Genomic DNA, 12,362 nt, shown 5'->3' on the forward strand with positions numbered 1-12,362 from the left:
CAACAAGAAACCCATTTCTGCTAGCTGTTACCTCTGGTATAAAAGATCATATACCATGTAGCCTGGTCCTCTAAGAATGAAATCTATAAAGAGATCTGAGCTGAATCTGTATGTAGTCTGCAGTCAAGTGCATGCACGCCCAGCCTCAATCAACCCTATCATAGCCCGACCACAAACAGGTGAAAGAAAAAGAAATGCTTAATTTTCAATGTCATTGTAATCTTGGGTTGTATGAAACACGACTTTAGTAATTAGTTACAGCTACCATTAACAATTATTCAATTCATTTTGAATGTTCATATAATTTTTCTAGAAGAGCATAAGGATTGTGTACAGGGAAAATAAAGAATATGTCTATCTCCACAAACAAAAGTATATATGAAATACGAATTTCTTTTGCAAGTAATAATCAAGTTTAAACTCTCTCCTTCTTGTAATTGATTTGGGCTGGAAATTTCTCTGACTCATTATCAAATTACTCAAGTTTACCTTGAATTCTGGCAATAACTAGCTGTTGGACCCATGCAAATATCTGTCGATTTTAGTTTTTTGTTTTCTCCATTATTTAGCATTTTATATTTTGCATTGTTGTAAAGACTGACAGAAGTGTGTGCATAAAAACATTAAAAAAACTGAATCTCTTCCAAAATATCTGAACCCAGGTGAGGAAAACAACATATAAGACACTGGTTATGATCCAATTAGAAACCAGTCTCTACCTTGAAATGAGTGTAACCTTTGATCATGTGGCACCAAGACAGATTGGGAGAGTACACTTTGGTTCCATTCTCGGAGGAAGTGGGGCCGATCTGAATGGCTCTTATACACCAACTCTGTGGTTGTTCTATGATAATCCCGAGGGGCCGTTCATTTAGTCCTCTCAGCTCCAAATCCACCCTCAGTGCCCTTTTCTCAGATAACGGTGTAAGATCCTATCCATTTTCTCTCTGGTCATCTCACATGAAGTTGACTTTTGTCAGTAAAAGACAATGGAGAGACAGTGCTGCAGAAAGGGCTCTTTTTCATGGCTTCATGGTGCTGTCTCTCCTTTGGCCACCATGGCTTGGTTGCCAGTTGCAGTCTTGCAGGAAGTCCTGTGTACTGGTCCTCCAGCAACTTTCTGTAGCCAGTCCGTCAGTTTCTTGTCTTCTGGTCTTTCCTCCTGATGTTCTGACAGGGAGTTCTTCCTGTTTGCCAGTCACAGCCTGAGATCCAGCCTCACCAAGTTCAGGCCGAGGAGTGTGGAGCTGCCCTGCCCCAGTACAATCCAGTGAGCATGTCTGCCACGAAGCTTTGTGTAGTCACATCGTCCTTGATGACATCTAAATCCCATCTTCAGAGAGCAGACCTGGCTTCCCAGTGATCCCTCCTTTAATTCTAAGATATTCTTTGTAATTTTATTGAACTTAGCAGCCTTTCCTCTTAGTAAGCTTTCTTCTACAAGTAGATAATAATTGTTTACCTCAACTTCCTTCTTTGTTTCTGTCTCCTGACTCAATTCTGACTCATACCCTTGTCACCCTGGAGTGTTCAATCCTCATTTGGGGCCCTTAAACGGCTAGAACAAATCAGCTAATTTGGAAATATAAATGGAATTATTCACTGTTTTGAGAATTTTACACTAATGTTATGATTTGTAATTAATATATATTTTATTCTACTAAATAACAAAGCATAAGAAATAAATAACATATACCAAGTATATTTTTTTTTACACTAATATAATTAAATTTGAGAACAGTTCCGTATCACCAAGAATGAAGCCTCAAGTACTCTTTGGGCTTTGGGCGATATATATGCATTGATGTGGATTCATCCTTGGTAAGAAATGAAACATTCTAGTGAGTAATGTTGATAATGGGAGAGGCCATGCACATGTGCAGACAGGGACAATCCAGGAAGTCTCAGGAGCTTCTTCTTAATTTTGTTGTGAGCCTAAAATTACACTAAAAATATTATCTTAAAAATATGCAAAGAAAATAATCATATGGGTTTGAAATAATGAGGGATGTATTCTTTATAAATGGTGAAATAACATTATACCAAAATGAGGTAACTACAATGCCTGGTGCTTACAAACATATGGTCTTATTACTGAGCAGGGTGCAAAATAAGTTTTTTTTGCAAGAAAATCGAAATATGGACAATTCTTGTCACTCTCTGAAGATACTGACAACCTGAAATACAGAGAATTATATCTCATTAATCTTACCATAAGGTTGCTTACATCTCTTACTAGGTTCCATAGTATTTTAATGAATAAACCATCCATTTTGACTCATATATCTCAATCTCCATATTTCTCATACCATTTTTCTCTGGAAAGACTTCAACTACTATGTTTATCTGATTGTTCACACATTGCTGTTTTTCTTTCTAAGAACAATTCTTGTGAGGCATAAAATAAAAAGTTGTCAGGAGACTTACACTTCAGAAGAAAATGTTAAGGCTTTTGGCTGCACAGATGAACTATGATTTCTTCTCCGGGAGTCTCTAACCCATGTAGTAGCAGAGAGTAAATTCAACAAAAACTATGAGAAAATAAAATTTATTGGGAGTCAAATACAAGCTCTTATACTCACTTGAATTCTGTAATAACACATAAAAGTTCATCCTTTCTTCCTTTGTAGACACTTTCAAATTATAATATAATGTTACACGGTGGACACAGAAGTATAAAATTACCTTAGTAGGACTAAGTGAAGAGGACAAACTGACTGTGAAGACAATTTCAGAGTTGAGAAAATGGATCACAGGTTAATAACTTATGAAATAGGCACATTGGAAAAAATCCTGGAGATTCAAGGAGGAAGCACATCCATCATCTTCTCGCCTAGGATGCTCAGTGTCTCCTCACCTGCCCACCCCTGGCTCAGCGATCAAGAAGACTGAAATGTTACAACTGGGAGAAGCTGCAAATAGCAAGGGTGCTGGTGCCATAGGTGGAGACTTGATCAGCAGTAATTAACATCAAAGGTAAAAGTCACAAGGTCATAAAAATAAGCAATAAGAATTTGGAAAACATTGAACAAAACTATCAAGACAGGCTTCAGCGGAGAAGATTCAGCCATAAATGTTTGGCAACAAATAATAGTAAATCTAGGAAAAATGACATGCAATGCATGTTTACTGAAGTATATGTTTAAAAAGTGTCTACCTAAGAAGTAAAAAAAATATAGACAAATTTAAAAATGTCTTCCAACGAAAGGAAAGCGTAGGTCAATAGAAAAGTCTGCTGGGATAAGTTGTTCCACATATTAGAACAAAAGTAATTAAAAGTAATATTTAGGGGGACCTGGTTGGCTCAGTCTGTTGGGCGTCTGACATTAGCTCAGGTCATGATCTCACAGGCCATGAGTTTCAGCCCCGCATCTGGCTCTGTGCTAACAGCTCAGAGCCTGGAGCCCGCTTCCCAGTCTGTGTCTCCCTCTCTCTCTGCTCCTCACCTGCTCATGCTCTGTCTCTCTCTCTCTCTCAAAAAATAAATAAAAGCATTCAAATTTTTTTTAAATAATAAAAATAAAATTCATATCTATAAATATATGAAAACTATAAAGAAAACTTAGTTGAAATAATTGCATGAACATGTGATGGCAGCAATTTAGCAAGTAGGAAATATCAATAGAGAAATAAAACTATATGAAGAAACCACAGAGAGTCTCAGTGCATAAATCCATACCGGAAATGGAAAATCCACTCAAGTAGAAAAGAAACTGATGAATTTGAAGGAGGAACAAAATTTATTTATACCTTGGGATGAGAGAGAAAAAAGAGAAGAATTTACACAATTCAGAGACTTTCAAAACAGTATCAGGAAAGCCAGTGTAAGTCTGGCTTACAGAGGCAGAAAAAAACAGGACAACAATCTTAAGGCACGATGAGTGAACAGGTTGCTAATATCATTTAAAATATTTAGATACCATATGTTTTCACTCTTATGTGGATCCTGAGAAACTTAACAGAAACCCATGGGGGAGGAGAAGAAAAAAAAAGAGGTTAGAGTGGGAGAGAGCCAAAACATAAGAGACTGTTACAAACTGAGAACAAACTGAGGGTTGATGGGGGGTGGGAGGGAGAGGAGGGTGGGTGATGGGTATTGAGGAGGGCACCTTTTGGGATGAGCACTGGGTGTTGTATGGAAACCAATTTGACAATAAATTTCATATATTGAAAAAAATAAATAAAATATTTATAGACAGCAGAGACTTAGCAAACTGCTAACAGAATGAGCACGTACAAATCCATGTCTCATGACATCATAATGAAACGACCAAAGAACACTGGCAAATACAGACGAAGAAATACATTTGAGGGAAGAGAGTGGATTGTGAAGTCACTTAAGTCAGTGTGAAAATCAGGGAGGGGTGACACGTCTTCCACCTCCATCAGCCTTATGCCACATTATCTACCACAGAATCCATACCCCTGCCCTGCACACTAGTTCTGACTGGAACGGGATACAAGCAGCAAGATGAAGGAACAGAAAGACACAGACCCTAAATCCCCCATGGAAACAATCCCTTAAAAATATCCAGACACAAACCCATGTGTATTCAGTCTAATCAGTTTTGATAAAGGTTCCAGGACCATTCAATAGGAAGAGACAGCATCTTTTACACAAGGTGTTGGGAAACTGACTTCCCACATGCAGAAGAATGAAGCTGGATGTTGACATTTACACCGGATACTAAAATTAACTCCACCAAAACCAGACCACAAAGGAAAAGTTCTTGTAGGTAAATGGGGTATATCAACCTAAACATTTCTGTGCACTAAAGGGCATGATCAATGATGAGAAGAAAGAGTGGAAAAAAACACTTGCAAATCATATATCAAACAGGGAATCATATCTAAAATATATAATTAGTCTACAATTTAGTAGCAACAGCATCAAACACCAAAACACAATTAAAAAATGGACAGAGAAATTCAAAAGACATACTTCCAATGACAATATATATTGTGAAAAATCATATGGAAAGATGCTAATGATCAGAAAACTGCAAATCAAAATCACGATGAGTTATTACCTCATACTCATTACGATTGATGGTATAAAAAATCTCGGGGTGCCTAGGTGCCTTAGTTGGTTAAGTTTCCAACTCTTGGTTTTGACTCAGGTCATGATCGCACATTTGTGGGTTTGGGCCCCGCATCAGGCTCTGTGTTGACAATGCAGAGCCAGCTTCAGATGCTCTCCCTTTCCTTCCATCTCCCCCTCCCCTGCTTGCTCTCTCTCTTTCTCTCTCTCTCAAAACAAATAAATAACATTTTTTAAAAAAGGGTCAGTGAGGAGGTCGACCAGGAGGAGACTACACACTGTTGTTGGGAATGTAGATCGGTCACCGTTATGAAGAAGGGAATGGAGCTTCTTCAAGAAATTGAAAATACAATTACCACATGAATCAGCAATCCCACATGTAGGAAACTATCTAAAAGAATTGAAAGGAAGGTCTCAAAAATATATATATACCCATGCTCACTGCAGCATTATTCATTAGAGTCACAAGGCAGAAGCCACCCAAATGTCCTCTGATGGATGAATGGAGAAAGAAAGCGTAATATACACATAACACTGTAGTATCATTCAGCTGTAAAAAGGAAGATTTCAATCCTATTACCTACTACAATATCCATGAAATTCCGGGACATTATGCTAAGTGAAATAAGCCAGTCATACACATGAAAAAAAAAAAAAACTGTTTGATTCCACTTATAGAACGGATCCAAAGTGGTAAAAGTGATAGAAACAAGTAGAATAGTGGTTGCTCAGGTTGAGGGGAAAGTGTTGAAGGAGAAATATTGTGCAGTGAGTTGAGTTCCAGTTTTACAAGGGGAGAGCTCTAGATATCTTTTGCAACAATGTGATAGTTAGCACTCCTAACTTAAACTGGGTGCTTCAACTGGTTACGATGGATGATCTAGTTAAACGCAATGTAAGATGTGCGAGAGTATAGGATTCCCGTTATATGACGCTCTGGAAAAAACAAAATTCTGGAAACAGTAAACTGATCAGTGGTTGACAGGGTTTAGGGGGAAGGAAGGATGGATAGGGGGAGCACAGAGGATTTTGAAGGACGGGAAACTGTTCTGTAGAACTCCATAATGTTTGATACATGTCACTAGATACTTTTCCAAACGCATAAAATGCCCAACCTCAAGAGTAAGCTTTGAAGTAAACTATGGTCTTTCGCTGATAAAGATGTGTCAATACAGGTGTATCAGTTGTAGCAAGTGAACCACCCCACTGAGGGCTTTTGAAAATGAGACAGTCTATGAACTGCTCCTGCAGTGACACATAGACAGTAGGGGAATACAGCATATATCGGTGCTATGTCTGAATTTTGCTATGAACCTAAAACTGATCTAAGACACTAGGCTATTTTTTTAACATGGGTAATGTGTTAAATTCTATATTATGGGGTCATGGTATTTTCTGCAACACCTTAAAAAATAAAATCAAAGTCAAACCCACAAAAAGAGGTGATCTTGACAAGGGCAGGAGAAAAACAACTCATTATATTTAGGTAAATAACAATATGATTAAAAGATGAGTTCTCACCAGAAAAATAGTTGGAAAAAAAAATAATGAAAGAAACCCACTACCTGTGCATGCTCGCGCGCACACACACACACACACACACACACACACACACACACAACAAATAAACAAACAACCAAAACAAAGCAAAAATACCTGTCAAACAGGAATTATACATTCAGAAAATAGTTTTTCAGAAAACAAGATGCATAAAAACCCCACATCAGACACAAAAACAAACAGAATATTTTCTTACTACACCTGCCTTTCAACAATGTTCTTCAAGCTACAAGTAAAGTGACACTAGATGGTAACGCATATCCGCAAGAAGGATTAGAGATCACCAGAAATGATAAATAGGTTGGTAAATGTTTAGATCTGCGTATGAATTTTCCTCTCTGAATTTCTTGAAAAGATAAGATATTTGCAGCCATAATTATAACACTGTATGGTGGGATCTATACTACAAACCTTATTATTTTTAGCATTTGTTAATGTGTGTGGTACAAAGTCTCCACGAATGCTTCCCTTGAGGTTTCCAATGTGAAAGCATGAAAGCAGAGAAGGTAAAGAGATGCATAGTTTGTGTTCAGAAACCAGTGTGAGCTGGCTTCAGTACAGCACTGTCAGAGGTACAGATTTCCCCTCTCTCTGACAGTAGGTTGTTCCTATGAAAACTTTCCTAAGCTGAAATAGTGTAAATTGAGGAGGCAAATAGCATTAATTTACACGGAAAAATTGCTGAGCATCCCTGTTCCAAACATTCACCACCACCCTCAAAACACAAAACACAAAAAATAACCTCCCTTAGGCTTTTCTGATACTTCAAGACAAGCCTTGTGAATGGAGAGGTACAGAAAATAAATTGAGATGAAGCACAGACACTCAAAAATACAGTTCAAACCTACGCCTGATACTGATATACAGAGTGTACTGTTTTTTGAGAAATGAACTTGACAGGAACAGTCTTGCTCCTCGGGCTGTGAGCTGCTTCTCTAACATTAAACTAGCCCTGAACACAATGAAAGAATTGCTATGGAGAATACATGGTAAAAGAAGGCATTTTGGATCATAAGGAAGAAACAAAGGACAAACGTAAGAATAACATTCTTACCAGGTATAATGGACTTTCCTTCATCTCCTGTGTTTTCGAAATTGATATTTGAAGCAAAAGTGTCAGTTGAAGCAAAGTTATAACATGCATGATTTAGGACACTTATAGTATAAATGGGACACGGTAGTGGACCATAAAAGCAAGTAAGTCTCTACATTTTACTCGAAGTGCTGTGGGTTGTGATAGACTGTGTAGACTGTGATATGAATATACAATCATCTATATAAAGATATATAATATCTATATTACTTCTATCAAGGAGATTAGAGCACATCTGTACATATATATATATATATATGTATATAACTTTATATATATAAAGTTACTGATGAAGAAAAGACCTACTTTGCTATAAATGATGCTCCGTCAATGAGGTTATGATGTAGAAATATACAACTTTCACTCTTATCTCACAGCCTCAGACATAAACATCACAAAAAATAAATTCTAACTGGATCATAAATCATCATGGAAAGTTAAAATACAAAGAAATAAAAAAAGGTAAATACAGGAAAATAATACAGGAAATTCTATTCATGAACTTTGGGTAACTTCTGAAATAGGTCCAATAATACTCATTGTAATGTACAAAATGCTAAGTACGACCCTGGTAACATTACATTTCTGATCATTAAAAGACTCCAATAGGAGAGTGAAAATGCAGATGCAGGTATTTGCATCTTAAAAGCTCAAAAAAGAGCTCAGGTCTAAAATATGACAAAGACTTCTGAGAAGTGGAAAGAAGACACCGTCCTGGAGAAATGGGCAAGAGACACAACCCAGCACTTCTCATTCTCACAAAGGAGAATAGCCTTGAGATTTACAGCCCAGGAAAATGGTACTGTGAATAACCATCAGAACTTATTAATAAATTTTTCTGAGACTACTGATCAAAGGGCTTTTAGATAAAAGGCCTATTTGATACAATGTATTTTACACAATAAAATAAAAAAAATGTAGGCATAAATTTTTATATTGAAATATACACATATCTATGACTATGCAATTGCATACTAATGCCTACAGAGAAATGTAGCATAATTATATATGAATACAATTATGTTATATTTATATATTATTATTTTATTATGAAAACCATACATTTATGTTACATAAATATATAATATGTCACTATGTGTAATAAATGATTATAAATATGATATGTGGAGAAAGACATAGTAAAGACTTTTCCTAACATAATTATTCATAATACCCACATATGAAAAAGGAACTAAATTTCTGAGAGTGGTTTTTAAAACCTCATATTCATATGAGAGCAGTGAAAGTTCACAAACTATAGACAAGTGTGTTAATATAGATGGATTACAAGTAGCACCTGGGAGAGAAGGGAGACACATAAAAGCGCACCCTGAATGATTCCATTGGTACGCAGCCCCAAAATAAGCAGAGATATTTCATAAAAGGAAAATGGGCAGGCCTCATAAAGGCTCTAAACTTCAGTCTCATGATGTAATTTAGAATTGTGTGATTCTAACTACATTGTAATCAATGTGCACAATCATATGCCTAGTTTCCTTGATGTGTTGAGAAATTCAATAGTAAAGTTAATTTCAGACAAAAGAGCATTTCTAGAAGCACAGGATCCTATGAAAAGCAAGAACTGGAAATTATCAAATGTACAGTCAAGGTATAAAACTATAAATAATGTGTCATAGAGTCAAACCATGGAATATTAAACACTTTAAAAAATAAACTACAAATACATATAAAACTATGGATGAATTCTACAAGCATAATATTAATTGCAAGATTTTTCTTTTTATTTTTTAACATTTATTTATTTTTGAGAGGCAGAGAGAGAACATGAGCAGGGGAGATTTAGAGAGAGAGGGAGACACAGAATCTGAAGCAGACTCCAGGCTCTGGGCTGTCAGCACAGAGCCTGCTGTGGGGCTCAAACTCACGAAACTTGAGATCATGACCTGAGCCGAAGTCGGAGGCTTAATCCACTGAGCCACTCAGGAGCCCCATTTAATGACAAGCTTTTAATAGAATCTGGAAACATCTGAAAACTTACCTTGTCCTCTTCATCATTATAGTAGAGCAGGTTAGAGTTGTTAGAAGCACAGGACGTCAAACTCTCGTTCCATGATTTTCCCTCAGTGCTAATGTAATAGCGATTGTTGGAATACGTAAACCACTCTTTCAGACAATGACAACAGAGACACGCTGGAGACAGATTATGAGATATTATCCAAAAAGCTTTGAATATTACAAAATGAAACTTTACATAGTGTATATGGATACACATATGTGTACATAACATTCGTACACCCTCAAGCTGGTAAAATTATACAAAACACACACACACTCAGAGAAGAGTCAGGCTTTCATCCCCTAATTTATGTGCCCATATAAGCAGCCACAAAAATGTCCAACTCTACATATCCTGAGAATCACTGAACACAACCATCTTTATGGAATGATTTACCTTTTATCATGTTGTAGAAGGAGGAAATGTGAGGCAATTGTTAACAACCGGTGCGGTGATTTTGAATGAGTATTTCTCCATCATTGCTGAAAGTTCATTAAGCGATTTCTGAATTCACTTTTTCCCAAAGAATCTGTGATCATCTTTGCCTTCTTGAAGATAGAGCTCAAAGAGACACGGAAGTAATAACAGAATTTACAAGGGATGTTGTACCTTTCTGGATCCTTGTTTCCAGGGACGTTTTGTTCTGCGCTGGTCCTTCAGTAGCTAGAACATTAAAGCAATTCTCAAAAACATAATATTCAATGAAATAAATCAATAATTTGAGTTTCCTAGTTTAAAATTGGGTGTGCTATTTTACCAGAAAAATTGAATAAAGTAATGAACATGAGGGGGAAAATACTTCAAAAGCTTAACAAACCAAACCTCACCATCTCTTACAATATTTCCTTTAAGCATTCTCAAGAATTAATGTGTATTTCACCATAAAGTCTCTTGTATGACTTGCCTTTGAGTTACTAAATCCAAATATGTGTTTAATTCTCCCTAAATGTATTCTGTTATTTCTACTTTAGATAAACTCTAAATAATCATTCCACACTTAGAGCATGCATTAAAAATGCATTAAAATGAGGTAATAAATTCAAAGTGTTTACACACTATGTCGAGGAACTGATGATCAGTAAGGTGAAAATTCCTTTTTAGTCATTCAAACACGTACTTACAGGGGATAACAGCTATTGTTACCACAGTGGACATCAAGACGAGGCAGAGGATTCCCAAGAGAACGGCAATGAGCTTCTCTGGACATGAAGGTGAGTAGTAGGAAGAGAAAGGCAAACACTGAGAAAGGATGCCCGCAAACAATCATTTAGGAGATTTACAAACAAGAGAACCCACAATGCACAGGGAATCACATACAATAACCTGCACCTCCAACCCATCACTATCATTGGAATCTTCTCTCAGAATATACCAATGCGTTCAATTACAATACCATATTCCAACCTCCAGCTCTGGTCCTCACAAATGAAAACTATGTGAGATCACTTCCTACTCTTTCCCTACACCCCTACACCCCAACTTCAAATCCTAAAACAGACATACTTGTCTGTATTAAATGTTTTTTACCTTTGCAGGGAGAGTTCTTGCCATTCCCTTGAAGGTCCCGAGAAGCATTTTGAAGATTCAATTCTGCATAGGCTATCTCCTCCTCAGTTACTGAAATGGAACTTTTCGTGCCCTTAGGTTGCACTTGCTGTCTTTTTGAGCCCTTAGCATGATGGAGTTCCGCATAAGTCACGCCTTGGTTGTCCATGTCTGCACCTGAGTAGTGTCAGCTACAATGTGGATGAAACTTCCCTGAAGGTCTTGATCAAGAGTGTGTGTCATGTGCTGACGACATTGCTAGTACAGTGACACCGGGTGGGGTGCAGGGTGAGGGATGCTACTCATTTGCAGTTGAACAATAGAAAGTCTGGTACTAACTTGTGTAGAGATTGAAATAAGCGTTTCATGATAGAATAAATGTTTTTTATTTACAATAATAGCAGAATAGCATTGGTTGGAAAACATGTAAAGCACTAAATTAGTGAAGAGGAATAATGAATAATAGTGTCCTCATTAACGTAAGGTCAGATTCCACAGACATATTTCAACACTATTAGAATAACCAGGTTAACTAAAGTGCTGTATTACAAAAAAGTGCTGTATCAATTTTGACAATGATAAAGCCCATTACTGGTTGAAAATTAGGTGCTCTAAGATTGGAGAATATTGTTTTTAGTACATATAGGAATTCCCTGTTGCAAACGACTTTTATTTGTGGTTTGAAATTGTGTTTCTAAAAAGTAATGCAGTGCTATCAAAGTGATATTTTATTTTGAACATCTAGGGAGTTCTGAGAATTGTTAAATTTTAGAAGAAATATTTCATATGTTGCAAAATGTTACAAGACACACTAAAATTGCCCAAAGCAGGAACAATAGTGAAAACAAAAGGAAACAAAGCATTTTTTAAAAGAGGACTTACCATCAGAAAGTGACAATTGACTTAACGGCAAAGATATGAAAGCATAAAATGATAAATAAAAGGACAGATCATTTATGGAAGAACACAGTTGTTACAAACACCTACAAAGATCTATGATTTCAAAGGCAGTTAGGGTAACTCCAGTTGTTTAGTTGTACTAAAACTCACATAAATATAATTTCAGACCTCAGTCAAGGAACTGTGCAGTCAGTGAACTCTGGAAT

At 36.6% G+C, this 12,362-nt stretch overlaps 1 protein-coding gene and 1 long non-coding RNA gene across 2 annotated transcripts in view; both read right to left on the reverse strand.

The window, feature by feature from the left end:
* Positions 1-1,988: 1,988 nt before the first annotated feature.
* Positions 1,989-2,701, reverse strand: LOC123591391. The gene is made up of 2 exons (XR_006709296.1): positions 2,428-2,701; positions 1,989-2,177 (listed from the first exon to the last, which is right to left on the reverse strand). It is a non-coding gene; the product is annotated as an uncharacterized LOC123591391 (long non-coding RNA).
* A 6,880-nt stretch (positions 2,702-9,581) lies between these two features.
* Positions 9,582-12,362, reverse strand: part of LOC123590710 (NKG2-A/NKG2-B type II integral membrane protein-like) — a 45,491-nt gene continuing 42,710 nt past the window's right edge. Inside the window, exon 4 of the mRNA XM_045464146.1 lies at positions 9,582-9,845. Within this exon, the coding sequence (XP_045320102.1) occupies positions 9,592-9,845 (254 nt within the window). The 3' untranslated portion in view covers positions 9,582-9,591. The remainder of the gene's footprint in view (positions 9,846-12,362) is intronic.

This window comes from Leopardus geoffroyi, chromosome B4 (assembly GCF_018350155.1).
Source record: "Leopardus geoffroyi isolate Oge1 chromosome B4, O.geoffroyi_Oge1_pat1.0, whole genome shotgun sequence".
In the NCBI taxonomy this organism is placed as follows: domain Eukaryota; kingdom Metazoa; phylum Chordata; class Mammalia; order Carnivora; family Felidae; genus Leopardus; species Leopardus geoffroyi.